This window comes from Acinonyx jubatus, chromosome F2, assembly GCF_027475565.1.
Source record: "Acinonyx jubatus isolate Ajub_Pintada_27869175 chromosome F2, VMU_Ajub_asm_v1.0, whole genome shotgun sequence".
NCBI lineage: Eukaryota > Metazoa > Chordata > Mammalia > Carnivora > Felidae > Acinonyx > Acinonyx jubatus.
In genome coordinates, this window is record NC_069394.1 from 3,506,670 (window position 1) to 3,522,937 (window position 16,268).

At 52.6% G+C, this 16,268-nt stretch overlaps 1 protein-coding gene across 8 annotated transcripts in view; it reads left to right on the forward strand.

The window, feature by feature from the left end:
- The window catches only part of TRAPPC9 (trafficking protein particle complex subunit 9), a 566,520-nt gene that overhangs the window by 125,575 nt on the left and 424,677 nt on the right, over window positions 1-16,268 (forward strand). For all 8 annotated transcript variants that reach the window (XM_053208248.1, XM_053208250.1, XM_053208253.1 and 5 more), the window contains 4 exons: window positions 4,789-4,874; window positions 7,839-7,965; window positions 11,505-11,637; window positions 14,863-15,026. In XM_053208248.1, coding sequence (XP_053064223.1) covers window positions 4,789-4,874; window positions 7,839-7,965; window positions 11,505-11,637; window positions 14,863-15,026 — 510 coding nt within the window. The remainder of the gene's footprint in view (window positions 1-4,788; window positions 4,875-7,838; window positions 7,966-11,504; window positions 11,638-14,862; window positions 15,027-16,268) is intronic.

Sequence of the window (16,268 nt, forward strand, 5' to 3'; positions counted from 1 at the left end):
CTGTGGCAGCCCGGGGCTGTGGTGGGGTCTGTGCCGCCAGCTCCCTCCCGTTGTCCAGCGGGGACTGGCACCTAATACGGAGTCAGCAAAGACCGGTAAATGTTCCTTAACGTGAATGAGTGACCAGCTGCTAGTGTTTCCTGGATGTTACTGGGGAGAGACCCCCCCCTCCCCCAAACAGGCGTTTGTGGTGAAAGCTTGTCTTTGACATTCTAGTTGGAGTCTGTTGATTTGGAGACAGTTTCTCCTGCCCCTCCTCCTCCCCCCCCCCCCCCAGGCACCCCTGCTCTGGAGGACAGGCTTGGGAGGACTGGAGGAAGCAGGGGGGCTCAGGGTGCATGGGGGGAGACCGGGGAGGGCCCGGGGCTCCCGTGGGCGGGGCCTGTCTTCCCCACGGAAACGCCTCCTTTGACCTCTTTGGAGGTAGAAGACTGGGGTCCAGTTCCAGGCGGTGTCTTCCTGGTTCTTGATGGTGGGCGGGCTTCGTCTTCAGGCCGTCGCAGTGGAAGCTGTACTCCCTTGGGCCATTGGAGTCTCTGGCTATTCTTTTCGGTCTCGTTGGAGTTGGCCATGAGCTTTCTCCATGAAAGAATGTTTTTAGGAAACTGTCACCCATTTTGTTTAGAGGAATTTCTAGAGGTTGTTTGGGAGGCCTGGAAGCATGAGACTCCTTCTCAGGACCAGCTGCATGATTTGTGGGGCCCCTTGTTCAGAAATTATGAAGGCTTTGACCTGGTGACAGCAGAGCATTAGCCAACCCCCTCCCCCCCCATCACCTCAGCCTGGGTCTGTGTGATTGTGGCTCCAACCCCTCCCCCAGGCCCCTCTAGAGTCAGTCCTGCCTCTTTAGTTTTTCCTCTCCCGTCTTAAGTGGTTGAGGCTTCTCTTTATGAAAATAATGCCCTGCATTGTTGCAGAGAGCTTAAACAAGCACTTTTCCAGTGATTCGCATAATTGCATGATGCTGCAGGCATTATATCCCCAATTGACAAGGGAGAAGATTAAGACTGAGGCAGTAAGAATGACCTACCCCGGGCCGGACAGCCAGCGAGTGCGGGACCCAGTCTCCGGCCAAGGTTTACGAGTCAAAGCCCAGGAATTATCCTCATCACGTGGGTCCTCATTGCAGTGACAAGCACCTGCTCATCTGGGCTGAGGATGAATTCCGTGGATGATGCAAGGGTTTTTCTGAAATATAACAGAAGCCTCGGCCAAAGTGCATGTTATTTGTTGAATACCCACGGGTAGGAATATGTAATTTATATTCTGTGGCTTCCAGTATCTTTTTGGCAAGACACTCATCAGCGAAGACCTGCCTAGAGGTTTGAAGAATCACAGATCTTTAACCTAAAACTCCCATCTCTATAAATGAATCTTTGCGTATAATTGGGGGAGCCATCATCACAGCAAGGGACGTAGGGTGTTCGGGAACAAAAAACCCCGGGGGGCAGTTTCTGGGACCGGCTGCGCTCCAGCTTGGAAGACCTTACCCATCTTTCTGTCTGCTTGTTGCCAGCGTTGCTGCTGCCCCAGTTCAGCTCTGGGCCGAGCCGATTGTGGCACATGCCCCGGGCTTGGGCACGGCGGGCAGGGCCGGGGGGTTTGTGTGATGGGTGCTCGGACACGGTGGCAGGGCCGGGCTCAGTGCTGAGGTTGGCCGCCGCCCCAGAGGCAGTGTGGTGGCCCGGGCAGGCCGTGGCTGTCACGTGGCCTCGGGCCACAACCTGGCCTTGCGGCTTCCCACGGTGCAGCCTCAGACGAGACCGCGCTTCCCCGGGCTGCTGCCGTGCGGAAGACCAGAGCGGCTCATGCAGAGGGCTCTCGTGAGGGTCGAGCGAGGGGATGTTCCGAAGGTCCCTGGCAGCTGTGGCGAGCGCTGTGCTAGGTGCTGGGGATGCAGCGGGGCTCAGGAGCGCGTCCTGCCGCGTGCGTCATCCAGCGTAGTGGACAGAGTGTGGTGTGGCTCAGGGCGGGCAGGGCCTGGATCCGTGGCTGTTCCTTCCGCGGTTTCTGGGGGGGAATCTCGAGGAAGGGCCTCCACCGTGTGGTCTGACACACTGAGGCTGGGAGCGATGATCTTCTTTCAGAAAAAAATAGTCACGTGACTGGTGATGTCACCAGTGACTTATCTTAGATTTACCTTTATAGAGTGGGGCCACGCAAGTTTAAATGATTCCTTTCAGAACCCCAGGAAAATGACTTTTACAAGTGTTTTTTAAAGATGTTTGTTTACTTATTTTTGAGGGACAGAGAGAGACAGAGTGTGAGCAGGGGAGGGGCAGAGAGAGAAGGAGACACAGAATCCGAAACGGGCTCCAGGCTCCGAGCTGCCAGCACAGAGCCCGACGCGGGGCTCGAACCCACGAACTGTGAGATCATGACCTGAGCCGAAGTCGGACGCTCAACCGACTGAGCCACCCAGGTGCCCCAGAAAATGAGGTTTTAAATGATGATTTTTGACAATGACAGAGAAAACGGCCCCGCAGCGGCCGGGCAGAGCAGCCTGTTAAAACAGTTGACGTTTTCACTGGCTGTGGGAAGGCGCCCGGCGTGGGTTCAGAGCTGCTGCTGCAGGGCCCTGTGGAGGCACGGCGCGCCCCGGAGGATGGCTTCTGTGAGCCTGTCCTGGCGGGTTCCGCCTGACGGCCGGGTGGCCGGGGAAGGAGGGGGCGGGATGCAGGTCGGAGGAGGCCTGGGTTTCTGGGGCCAGCGTGGTGGGGCAGCACAGAGAGGAGAGCACGGGCCTGGAGCCCGGCAGCCGCGAGTCCCGCTCTCAGCCGCCTCCTTCGCGAAGTGGCCAGGAGGGCGGCGCTTCAGCCTGGCGGGGCCTGCTCCTTGTGTGTGAATGAGGACGTCCTTGCTCTGCTGACCACTTCCCTGCATTGACAGCAGGCTCAGATGAACACATGGTTGTGCAAGCACTTCGAGTTTTTATTTGTTTTTGAAGTTTATTTGTTCTGAGAGAGAGAGAGAGAGCGTGCATGAGCAGGGGAGGGGCAGAGAGAGGGAGAGAGAGAATCCCAGCCAGGCTCTGTCCTCTCAGTGTGGAGCCCACTAAGGAGCTCGAACCCATGAAACCGTGAGATCGTGACCTGAGCCAAAACCAAGAGTCGGACGCTTAGCCGACTGAGCCACCCAGGCGCCCCACGGTTATGCCCGCACTTTTAAAACGAACTCACCTGGCAGGCTATTTCTTTATTTCATCAGTTTGAGGATGCCAGCTGTGGGCCATGTGTCACAGGTTTGGCGTGGCCGGTCTAGTCTGTGTGCAGGCTGGAGGGTACAGTGTTTGCACTGGTATCTTTATGAAAGCTTGGTGAAAGCTGAAGAATTCTAACTAGTAAATCTCAGTACCTACTGTGAAAAACCCTTTTAACACCAGTGTCTGTTCTAGATACTCTTTGAGTTCCCAGTGCTGGGTTCGAGGCCCTGCTGCACCACTTCCTAGCTGCGTGATTCCTGGGCGCATTTACGAACTCGTCTGGACCTCGAGTGTCTGCCCTGTCACAATGGGGATTATGAGGCCTGTCTCACGAGGTGATGATGAAGAGTAATGAGATAAACTCCTCACCAGTGCCTCACACCCACACGACACGACTCGTGCCCAACATATGTTAATTGATTTCGAAGTTCCTTCTGGTTTGCGAACGGGTTATCTTGAAGCAGAGAGCCAGGGGAGTGGAGGTGGGGACTGCTTTAGTTTTCTGTCGCTTTGTAACAAATCACTACCACCTTAGTGGCTTAGAACAACTGAGATTTATATTCTCGCTGTTTCTGTCGGTCAGGAGTTTAGCGTGCGTTAGCTGGGTCCACTGTTCAGGGTCTCCCAGGCTGAAATCCAGGTGTCAGCTGGGGCTTTGTCCTCATCTGGAGGCTGGAGGGAAGGATCTGGGTCAGGGTCCTTCAAGTTGTTCTCATTCCCTTCCTTGTGGTTGCACGACTGGGGTCCCAGCTCTCTTGCTGGCTGTTAACCAGGACCGTTGCCATTTCTTCGAGGCCCTCTGGATTCTTGCCACTGTGGCCTTCTCCATACACCCACTCATGCTTTGAATCTTTTCTCCCAGGAGGGGTGCGGTCCCTTTTAATGGCCTACCTAATTAGATCAGCCCCTCCCGAGGACAATTTCCCATTGATGAGCTGGAAGCCAAGTGATTTGGGACCTTTATGCAAAATCCCTTCACTTTTGTTATAGGGCTTAACCTAATCACCGTATTCACACTTGGGGTGGGGGGAAGATTACACAGGGCATACCCACCAGGGTTGGGGATCTCGGGGGTCATCTCAGAATTCTGCCTTCGACAGCTGTTGGACTACAGCTGACCTGGGCGTGGCCTGGAGGAGAGGCCACCATCTTCTCTCACATTCTTAGAGAGGGGACGGGGGGGGGGGGTGGGGTCATGGTGTATGCTCCCTGGAGTTGACTATCACTGTCTTCCTAAGTACCAGCCTCTGGGTCAGTGGAGGTCTGTGTGACTTACAGGTCTGCGCCAGGAGTGGTGCTGTCTGGATTGATTTCAGGTTTGTAAAGCTGCATTTGACACCCTGGCATGAATTCAACCTGCTCAGGATGGTGACCAAAGGCGGATACGAAGCATCCAAGTGGCAGTGGTGACTTACTTTGTTTTTGAGAAAAAGCTGCAGTGACGCTGGCTTTGAATTTTCATCGAGAGACGATCTTAATGCCCACTGTCTCACTGGAAAGATGAATTGCCAGAGAGTAATCTGAAACCATGTAAAAGATGCAGGATACCAGCTGACGCATGGCTGTGTGTGTGTGTGTGTTTCTAGATTTCCAGTGGGTTCAAGGAGACGTGTGTGAAGTTCAGCTGATGGTCTACAACCCGATGCCGTTTGAACTCCGAGTTGAAAACATGGTACGTATCACTAACCACTGACCTTTTGGGCTCAACACCAGCTTACCATGAAACTAAGTTTTTAAATTAATGTTTGAGACACACGCCCTATGATATGTGTCTATTTTTATATTTGTTTTGCCAGAGACTATAAGGTTTTGTGAAGGAAGACCGACCATGTCTTGTCATTTCTGCGTCCTTAGTGCTTGGTGCTCTGTGGTTGAATCCGTGAACAGATAACCTCTGATTTGAACACATACCAAGCGTAGTCGATTGGATGTGAGATTTGAAATAATCATGTTGAAATTTACATGAGATTGGCACAGGTTACGAAGTGTATATTATGTCCACTGCTCAGTATCAGCCTTACTTTATTGCTAGACGATCAAGGCCTGAGGGAAGAGCAGACTGTGTGGAGTAAGAGTGGAAGTTACTGCACCGCCAGTGTGAGGTTTCTCTTCGCTTTGAATTCTGCTTTTCTGTTCCCATGTTTTGTGGAGGGCATTGAAGGTTCACTCCGTAGCGGTCTCTCCTGGGGCCACTCACCCAATTCCACAGTCCGTGGGAAGGAGATGTGTATTGTCTCTCCAGATTCATCCTGTTTTCGGAGCAGAGCCTCCCACCCGTCACGCGGGTTCCGTTTCTCAAGTCTTCTCTGCTTATTATTATGTAGCACTGCTCGGTGCCTCGGGTCACCACCGGCTGCTGTGTGTTGTCACGTAGGCTTTGTGCCGTATGTTGTTATCTAATGCTGCATGTTAGCGTATAGTACTGCTTGGTAATTTTTCAGAGACTTGCGAAGGATGGTTTTGAGATCGTTCACGTTTTCCTTCAGAGTTGAATGACTTACGCTCAGGGTAAGAGGTGGGCTTTTCAGGCAGATGTCTTGCTGAGTGCTCATGCCACGTATCAGGCCGCGGGCAGGGTCCTTGGGAGACCTGGTCCCTGCCGCGGTCAGTGCTGTGGGCGCACGAGATGCTGCAGGGTCCCCGTGGAGAGTCCAGGAAGGCTTTCCGGAGAGACAAAGGCTTAGCTGCGAATAGAAGGAAGAGTGGGAGTGCACCCGGCCCACTGGTGGTTATCGAAGGTACTGTGCCGGCTCTCCGCGTGAGGCATAGGTCTCCAGAATTCATTTGAGCTCTGAGACACTCAGCCCACCGTCAAGCCTGCGGCCCTGAGGTCACTCAGAGAGGAGGCCGGCAGGAGTGAGTACTGTCGTCCTCCTCTTGTGCAAGAAGCTGCCCGCTTTAGGGTTTGCTCTCGCATCAGGCCTTTTAATGGTGACTTTCTGTCTCTTGGCCTGAATCGGGAAATAATTGTTTAGAGAATTTTCCCCAAAGTGCTTCAAGTATCAGATGCTTGCTGTTCTTTCTGACACACTGATCTTTTTTGTCTTAAAAAGTGGCTTTTATTTTTATCTGGTTTAAAAGTAATATGTGCTTTTCAATAAAAAGTTAGGAAGCACAAAGGATAAAATACAAATTGCCACTAGAAGGTAGCCCAGAGATCGTGGCCAGAATGAAAAAATAACGAAATATTTCAAGCGTATGAAATGTTACAGGGAGTGTTAGGCCTTCCTAGAATGTCCACCGTCCACGTTTCGCCACGTTTGCTTATCGCTATTTTGAGAAGAAATAAAATGCCGACACATTTTGCCTGGAGCCAGTAGCCATCCTCTGGTTTCTGTGCCTGCTCTCTGGCCCACTGCCTCTGTTCTGCATGGAGATCATTGCGCGCTTTTGCTCCACATCTGGGCCTAGGTGCGCTCCGTGTTGCTGGAGTGTCTGCTTCTGGGGGCTCTCTAGAGACAGAGTGAGGAAAAGCATGCGCGCGTGCACGCAGACATGTGCTTACAGATACACCTGCATGCACACATCTGCATACACGCGCACACCCGTGCCCATACGCACTTGTGTGCACGATACACGTACAGACTGCGTCAGCCCTGACTTCAGGGTGGTGCCGCCGGCTCTCGCCAGTCTCCACGGGGCCCTGTCCTGCCTTCCTCCTTCCCACGCCTTGTCCTTTCCGTCAGCGTGAGAACTGGGGCCCCGGCACCGTTGTGCTGGCTCAGTGGCTCAGTCCTGTAGCGTGTCTGGGTCTGGTAGGTTCAGGGCCACGTAGACCGCGGCACCGCGGAAGACAAGCCCCAGAAAGGTCCTGGGCCTCTCCTTCGTGCGTGTCCTCGCCTGGGGAGCACTCTTTACCCGTCGTTCGTCAGCTCGACTGCCACGCGGTCGATGTTTCTGTTCTCTTAGTTAATGGTGTTTTTGTATTTTATTTTCTAATATTTTTTCTTTGTTGCTGGATTATAGAAATACCTTTGCTTTTTTTCACACGGACTTTGTGCCTTTGCTAAACGCACTTGTCAGTTCAAGGTTCCTTGTGGTTTCCACAGGGCTTTTTATGTTTATAGTTTTGGTTTTTGCGAGTAAACTGTTTGCGTGCCTTTAGTGTCTTTTTCTTGCCTCTTGCACTGGGTAGGACCTCTGTTACAGCGCCGAGAAGAAGTGCTGAGCACTGACATCCCTGTGCTGTTGAGGGTTGTGGGCGGCTCCCCGAAGCCGAGGAATCTGCCTTGTTCCCTGTGGAGCACAGCCTGGCACATGGTGACGTGACTTGATCATTCAGTGAGGGGTGTTGAGGGGTGATCGTATTTCCATCCTTTGTTTTTTTCTCTGTGTTCACGTATTTTATTTTTTTCCATTACGTTTACATTCCAACTTGGCAAAGCAACGGAAGGCAGGGCTAACATCGAGATGGAATTGTGCAGGCACCCACAGTGCTGCCCGTTTCCAGGTTGTCTGTGTCACGTGCACGGCGAGACCAAGCCTGCGGCTCTCTGTGGACCTTGGCGCAGGCCAGGCGTTGCCGTCCTCCTCCTGCTGGCCTGGGCCTGTGGGCGGGCGGGCGCCCTGCGTCTGGGGGGACCCGTGAGGCAGCGGTGCTTTGTGCTGTGTCCCACGTTGCTATTGCTTGTTTTAGGGGCTCCTCACCAGCGGCGTGGACTTCGAGTCTCTCCCCGCGGCGCTCTCCCTTCCGGCGGAGTCTGGTCTTTACCCAGTGACTCTCGTTGGGGTCCCACAGACGACTGGAATGATTACTGTGAACGGTAAGGAGACTTGCTTTCTGAGTGCAGCTCGAGCAGGGCTGCCGAACCCCCGTCCTGCCCCACGGAGGCCCGTCACTGGTCCCGGGTGTCAGTCCCAGTCCAGGGGCGATGGCCAGATCACGATGCCTGGGGCTGCGACATGGAGAGGAACGGTTCCGAGTGCCCGGGACGCAGTCGGCCCTCAGCGCTGTTACAGCGGGAGGGGTCCGACTCCGTGTCTGGCCTCCTCGCCCTCCTGTCACCGTTCTGTGCAGCCCATCTCCTCCGGTGGGTCTGCAGATGTGCCTGTGGGCTCCCCTCCGCCATCGGGCCCTCCTGCCACACCTCATCAAGGGTCCGTGTAGACACGCAGAGTCCACTGTCCCCCTCTCTGTTGGTGTTGTGACCTGCCGTGTGCGGGGGTTGTCCCTGGCTGACCCAGTTTGGTCTGCCATTGCTGCTGGGCCCACCCGTCCTCGTGGGCATCCTCCTCCAGCTTCTGTCAGACACCCCTTCTGCTCCCCTTCACACTCAGTGCCCTGCAGATGCTGCTTCTACATGACCCTCCGTGGTATTCCTCAGGGCCAGGCTCTGTCCTTCCCTCCTCCCTTCCCCCATCTGCCCTCTTCCCCCCCCCCCCGCCCCCATCGGGCTACCTCTAGGCAGTCTCTGTCCTCTCAGTGACTTCTCTGGCCTCAGGGCTCATCCATGTGCTGCTGATTCCCAGGCCGTGGCTCCGTCCAGACCCCTTTCCTGAACCTGCATAGCCAACCACTGACCGGCTGGCACCTTGGTTGCCCCGTCTCGGTGAGGGCGTCACCATCCTGCTGGGTGCCCGAAGCGGGTCCTCGGATGCTGCCTTGCCCCCTGCCGCCTCTCACCAGCCCCACCCCTGCCCCTGCCCTACTGACGGGAACCTCAGTGCTCCTGTCTGCCTCTGCAGGCCCTCAGAGACAGAAGGAGACCTTCTTACAGGGTTTGTCACAAAAGCAACGGACGGGCTCATCTTTCTCTGTCAAGTCTTGGTGGCTGGTGAGCCCGCTTCCCACACTGCTGTCAAGTGGCCTTTCCGCAGTGCCCATCTGCCCGTGTCATCTCTTAACCACGAGTCTTAGCACCTTCCCCATACCTGCCCCATCCGGGCTGGACTCCGTAACGTGGCTTCGGAGCTCCCCCGTGTGATCCGGGCCCGTGGCGCCTCGTGCCCCTCCCCTCCCCCTGAGTTACGCGTCCCTCCCATAGGCTTTCTGAGCCTCTGCCTGTGCTTTTCCTTCTGCTGCTGCTTCCGGACTTGCCTGGCCCTGTGCCTCTCTCAGTTCTTGGCTCACGTTTCCTCTCTCCTTGGGGATTGTGCTCAGCTTCTCCGTGCTGAGTCAGGTGCCTACCGCACCCGCGTGTGTCCCTCCAGGCCAGTGGTTGCAACTGCTCACTGGGCTCGTCAGTCTTGCTGGTCCCTGGCATGCGGTGGGTCTTCAGTAGATACTTAGTGACTGAAATGGGGACAGTTCTGGGGAAGGGCGATGTCTGCGGGGGGTGAGGTGGGTTAGGATATGTGGCAGCAAGTGCCGGGAGGGGCCGAGCACGTGAGTGGCCGAACGTGGGGGAGAAGGCCCAGAAGGGGAGTGTGGCCCGAGAAGGACTTTCTTTCTCCTACTGAGGGACCCTGAGCTTTGAAGGCCAAAGGGGAATTATGCGAGTGGATGGGGTGGGGAGTAGGGGGCTTCCAGGCAGAAAGAACAAGTGGTCCAGAGACCCGCGTGTGTTGGGGAACCAGGGGCGGCTCTGAGGACCTGGCCCAAAGCTGAGGGGTGACGAGGCCGTGAAGGGAGGGAGACAGAGGACAGACCTGGAAGGGCCTTGTAAATCATGCCACGGGATGCTGGTTTTCTCCCGCGGGCCGCATTCGATTCGAGGAGAGATACAGCCAGGCGGGCAGTCCAGAGGGACCCCAGGCTGCTGCGTGCAATGTGGGCTGGAGATGGGCGGGAGGCAGGGAGACCGACTGTGAAGTTGTTGGCATAATCCAGGGATGAAATGACAAAGGTAGGGCCACAGCCGTGACCGGGGAGTGGAGGGAGGGAGACGGATGGCAGAGGAAATAATTAGGACTGACGGGCTAACCAATAACCGATAACCGGTGCACGGGGATTCAGAGCCCTGGTAGCACAGCTCTTATTGGTACAGACTGGTTGGTGTTCATTTTTGGCGCACCTGCTGTGCAAAGTGGGAAGGGCTGACTGTGTATTCTCAGAAATATGATTAGACACGGCAGGATTGGTCATCAGGTTTTGAATTTCTTTGTAGTCATTTTCAGCAACAGGTAAGAAAGGGAAAATGACTGATTTTAATGAAGAAGTGGAAAACAAAGTTTGCTTAGGCAAAACCACATTGTATTGGGTTTTATTTATTTATTTATTTTTAAAATGTTTTAATGTTTATTTTTTGAGAGACAGAGAGAGAGAGAGAGACAGAGTGTGAGCAGGGGAGGGGCAGAGAGAGAGAGGGAGACACAGAATCCGAAGCCGGCTCCAGGCTCTGAGCTGTCAGCACAGAGCCCGACGCGGGGCTTGAACTCACAAGCTGTGAGATCATGACCTGAGCCGAAGTCAGCCACTTAACTGACGGAGCCACCCAGGTGCCCCTATATCGGGTTTTATAGAAAGAAGGATATGCAGGGGCGTTACACCAGATGTGGGTTTCTGGGGAGGAAAATGTTCGCAGGCTAAATGAAAGAAGGCTTTTAAGTGACCTATTTCCAAAGGAAGGAAGTGTGGGTGCCGTGATGGGTAACTTTGAGTCGCCAGAGCAGTTTAACGCTGGCAGAAGGTGAAGGACACGGCTATCGGGCCAACAGCTGTCTTCTCTGATCAGTATCCATTCCGTTAATGTGAAGGCACAGAGCATTTAGCCCGTGGGCATGGTTTAATTTTGTTATACGGTGAATATTGTTTATAATAATTCTCTCTCGAAATTTCAAAAGCCATTTTAAAGCTTTCTTAAGTAATTTCAAGTGCTTGTCTAAGCAGTGGAGGTTTTTTTGTTGTTTTTGGCACGAGAAACTCGCTAATCTTAGATTACGGTGTTTGCACACATCCAGCAGGCTTGTCATATCGCGTAGCAGTCATAGTCACCATAGTTGGCTCTTGAACTTCGATCTGTCCCCGGAAGATGTCGGATCATTTTCCAGATACTTACTCAGTCACGTTATGTCCTGCAAAGGAACGCTAGCTATCACTGTCTTAGAGACGGGCAGATTTGAAAAGCAGATCGTGAGAGCGGTGAGACCTGGTCTTAAGTTGACTCAGTTGACCAAGACCCGCATGTGCTTTTGCTGCGACCCAGTCGGCCCCGTGGGTAGGAATGCGGGGACTGTCACCCCTCTGCGTGCGTCACCCAGGGTTTCAGGCTGAGCTGCGGGTGGGGCCGGCGGGGTGAGGGCTGACCGGACACAGGTCTGGGGCGGGGGGCCGTGCTCCTCCCTGCTGGAGTCTGCCTTTAGGTGTGGGCCCGAGGCTGGAGGCCTGTCCAGGGGCTGTGAAGCTCTTCATTTCGCTTCCCAGGTTACCATACCACGGTCTTCGGCGTCTTCAGTGACTGTCTGCTGGACAACCTCCCGGGAGTGAAGACCAGTGGCTCCACGGTGGAGGTCATTCCCGCCCTGCCCAGGCTGCAGATCAGCACCTCACTGCCCAGGTAGGGCGCAGGCATCTGCCTTCTGACAAGAAAGGGTGCACAGAGTAGTTGGGAGGAGACATTTCTTTTCTTCTTTTTTCTTAAATTTCTTTAGTGTTTATTTTTGAGAGAGAGAGAGAGAGAGAGAGAGAGAGAGAGTGAGAGAGAGAGCCAGCACATGAACGAGGGAGGGGCAGAGAGAGAGAGGGAGACACAGAATCTGAAGCAGGCCCCAGGCTCTGAGCTGTCAGCACAGAACCTGACGCGGGGCTTGAACCCGCAAACTGTGATATCATGACCTGAGCAGAAGTCAGATGCTCAACCCACTGAGCCACCCAGGTGCCTCTGTAGTAGACATTTTTAATGGTACCAAGAATCTGAGTTAATATATGATTCTTAGGATCAAAATATGGGTTGGGGAGCGTGGATGGCTCTGTTGGTTGAGCATCCGACTTCAGCTCAGGTCATGATCTTGGCAGTTTGTGAGTTTGAGCCCCATGTCGGGCTCTGTGCTGACAGCTCAGAGCCTAGAGCCTGTTTCGGATTCTCTGTCTCCCTCTCTCTTTGACCCTCCCCCTTTCATGCTCTGTCTCTCTCTGTCTCAAAAAAATAAATAAACGTTAAAAAAAAATATGGGTGAAGGGTTTCTTCAAGGTAACCAGTAGGCAATATGCTTTGCTTAAAGTGAAGCACAACACGGTTGAAATGTTTCTTACCACGAACGGAACAAAATGTGAAATTAGCCTTTGTAATCTTTTTTTTTTTTGTGTGAAAGACAGTTAACTTTTACCTTATAAAAAGTAGAAAAGTAGCCTTGTAGGAAGACATGAAGAAAAAAGGGAAGTATATCTCTGAAGTCCCAGAGACAGTTACTGTGAATGCTTTCTGGTTTTTCTTTCCATCGCTTATCTACCTTCTTTTTGCAAATGTATGTTTGAATATTGAGATGATGTCACATTATGTGAGTATCATTTATTATTTTTTGCATAGCCATATAACATATGCTAAAAAAATTTCTATTTTAATTGCTTCAAAATGTACATCATAAAGATACTCAGTTTGGATAATGGAAATGTTTTAAAACAGGTTGGTTGTCAGTGACAGTTCTATTACTCAGTAAATTTGCTAAAATGATTGGATTATATACTCAAAACAAGTGAATTTCATTGTATGTAACACCTCAGTTAAAAAAAATGAATTTTGTTGGTTTTAGTGTGGAGCACATGATTTCAGATGACTATTCTTTAAATGAGTGTTGCTTCTGATTAATCTAACATCAGTATCCTTGTGACTGAGTTAACACATTCACTCCCACACGTTTTTTTGATGCCTGCCATGTGATCTGGGCCTAGTCTATAGGACTAGCAAGTAATCAGAAATGCCCTCGACCTGGGCCTTGCCTGTTGTAGGAGCTCATGTCCGGAGGGGAGCCAGACTCACCGTAGTCAAGTTTGCTAAGTGCTCCTTAACCTGAAGACTCCTGTTCATGGTTTAGGAAGGCATCATATCACAGATATGATGTTTAAATTGGGCCTTACAAGATTCACACAAGTTAGCCAGATGATCAAGCAAGGAAAAAATATGCCCAGAAAAGGGGACATGTCTGACTGCCATCCTCTTCCTGCCACGGCTCACCCAGGACTCAGCCCCTTTCTGGCCCCGGCTCTGTCACATAGAACCCTGTACTCAGGGACAGTCGGCACCTGTGTCGGCCAGGCCCTGTGGCCTGGCTAAGGTTCTGCTTTCTCCCGCCTTCTTTTTCTATGGTCCCAGAGGGGCTGGTATCCTCTCTGTTTGAGAGGCGAAGTAAGTAGTCTCACTGTGTTTTAGTTTTTCTGTATACGTCCTCTGCAATTTCAAGTTGACTACAAACAGCTTTTGCACTTAAGAAGGACTGCAAATTAAAATCTGGAAAGAAGTTTGTTTATAGTGAGGATAGGACTCATCTCCCTTCCTTGACGGAGAAAGTTTATTTCTTGACTCATGAGTAACTTTAAAGGTGTAAAATGTGAAGTAATTCACCTTGATTCATTATGCTATTATTTTCTGCAAATGTGGTTTGGATACAGAAGCTCCTCTCTCAGAGCCTGGGGCAGGAGGCCCCCAGGAAGGGCAGGGCTGGCTCGGTATGCCCAACTTGTTTAAACCCCGTCTCCTCCCTTGGATGCCAGAGGGGTGAGACCAGCACTGTCCGGCACATTCCTTGCCATCTTTTTTTGGGGCAGTGTGGGGATATGAAGCTGTCTTGTGGCATGTAGAATGGGACTTGGGTCTGACCCTGGTCCTTTGTTCTGTGGCCGGGAGCAGAGTTAGAAAGACCTGGCTGGCGGGGAGGCTGTTGGGCACTTGCTGGGTGGGGGTGGTGTGGCCCGGAGTCTTTGTCCACTTCTGGGTCAGTTCAGTATATGGTGTAGACTCATGGGCTTTCTGTGGAAATCCTTCAGGTGTAAGGAGGAAGAGAGTGGGGGGCCACGTGGGCTCTTGGGACCCCAGGAAAGAATGTTCACCCTTTCCTCCAGTGACCACCCCCTTTCTTTTGTGGCCAGTCTTCTCCAGAGCATTGTATGTGCTTTTGAACCTGAGGTTGTGGCGCAGCCTTTGGGCTGCATGCTGGCCTGCGCTCCCACGAGGCCTGGGCCTCACCTGGCCACGCAGAGGATGCCATGTGGCCCGAGGACGCCGCCCAGCTGCCCTGTGTCCCCTTAGGCACTTGCAGGGATTGGTTGTCGTTTGTACCTGTGACGTGGAGTCTCTTGTACGTACTCGCCACTCCAGTCCCCATGGTATCCGTCGGAACAGTCCTGTTTTCTTCTTCAGTCTGTGGGTTTTCCCAAGACAATTGTGAGCATGAGATTTAAAAATTTCTTTTTAGAGAGTGACGGTTCACAGATCATTTGAATTAATTCACTGTGTCTCGTAGGCCTCACCATAATCCAGTAGTTAAGTATTTTTATGCTACACGTGCGCACGCACGTACACACACACACACACACACACACACACACACGACGCTGAGGCAGAGTGGAAACCCCAGATGCGTCTGTGTGTGGATCGCCCTCCGCATGTGGCGCTCACCCTCCCCTCCTGATAGCTCAGATTGAGTTCCATGTTGAAAGCCGGGCTTCGCCACTTCCTGCTTCTGGAACGTGTTAAGTCTGGGGATGTGAATATTCTGAGATGCCGTTGTTTTTCTTTACTTTGATTCTTTCTTTTAAAAAATCCCTGTAATTCTTACTGCTATTTCAGATCTGCCCATTCCTTGCAACCCTCCTCTGGTGATGAAATCTCTACTAATGTGTCCGTCCAGCTTTACAACGGGGAGGCTCAGCAACTCGTCATCCAATTGGAAAATATTGGGACGGAGCCACTGGAGACACTGGAAGTCACCTCCAGACTTCTCACCACCAAAGGTGGGTTTGACCCCAGAAATGTTTGTCTTGTCTTTTTGCCAAAGAGACACTTTGAATAACCGGTGCTCAGAAACCGTAAAAGCTTCTTACTCTTTTAATTTGCTGCCATCGTGAAATGGGTGTGTGAAAGGCACACAAAGGAATGAAGACTGCTCCTTCGTCCCTGGTGCTCTTCACATGTACCAGATCCTCAGGAAGGACGCTCTTGAATGGATGGAGAGAAACGTTAGCGGCTCAGACGTGGTGCCACTGGGATTCATCCGCCCAGCCCCAGGTTTTCCGTGGGTACAGGCGTAGAGCCCGTGCGCTCCCTCTTGAAGGCAGGTGCTCCGTTTCCTGTCCCAGGACACATGAGCTGGGCGGGGCGGGTCACAAGACCTGTGTTGAGAGTTTGGCTTCTCTGTTTACTAGCTATTTGTCCTTTACATGCCTCACTTCCTTCCCGGGTAGGTAGGGGAGGTGGCCCCTGCCACGTGAGGTTCTGAGAGGGAAGCAAGTAGCGTGTGGTGGCATACCGAGTATATTACAGGTTATGAGTGGCATTGATCAAGGCGGAGGGTGTTGTATAGGAGGGAGGCAGGGGCAAAGAAAAGCCGGTCATTTACTAAAGTCAGAGAAATCATATGGGCCAGTGAGAGCGAAGACAACAGAGGGAAAATGTGGGGTGTGCACGTGAGGTTGATGTAGGGGTGAGGCGAGCCAGGTGCACGGCGGGAGCTTGAGTTTCCGGATGTGCCATCCACATACTACTCCCCCGCAGAGGGCTCCCTCCGCAGGCTCATGACACTGTAATGGGAAAACTCAAGTGAAGTAAGTGTTTATTAGAGGTAGGGCCTCACGCCATCTTGTAGTTCCAGTTGGAGGGAAGGTCCAGGAAGAGTTGGGGAGAATTTGTCCTGGAAACAGTTATGCCACGACAGAGGGAATTTGGACTGTGTAAAAAGGGTTAATGTGAGCTCGTCCCATGGTGGGGGGGTGTAATGTGAGCTCGTCCCACTGGGGGGGTAATGTGGGGGCGAGTCCCAGTGCGTCTCGCGTTCCCTTGTTTCTCCCACTGCTTCTGATGCACGAGGGAAATGAAACCTGTGTCTGCCTGTCTTCTCTTGCCTGTTGTCCCCGTCTATACCTCTCCCCACTGGGAAATGCTGCCTGTGCTCAAATTTTGCCTGTTTCCTTACTCGCTCTGTATTACCTTTGGGCAAGTCATTTAACCTCTCTTGGATTTTTCCCCTTCTGTGAAAG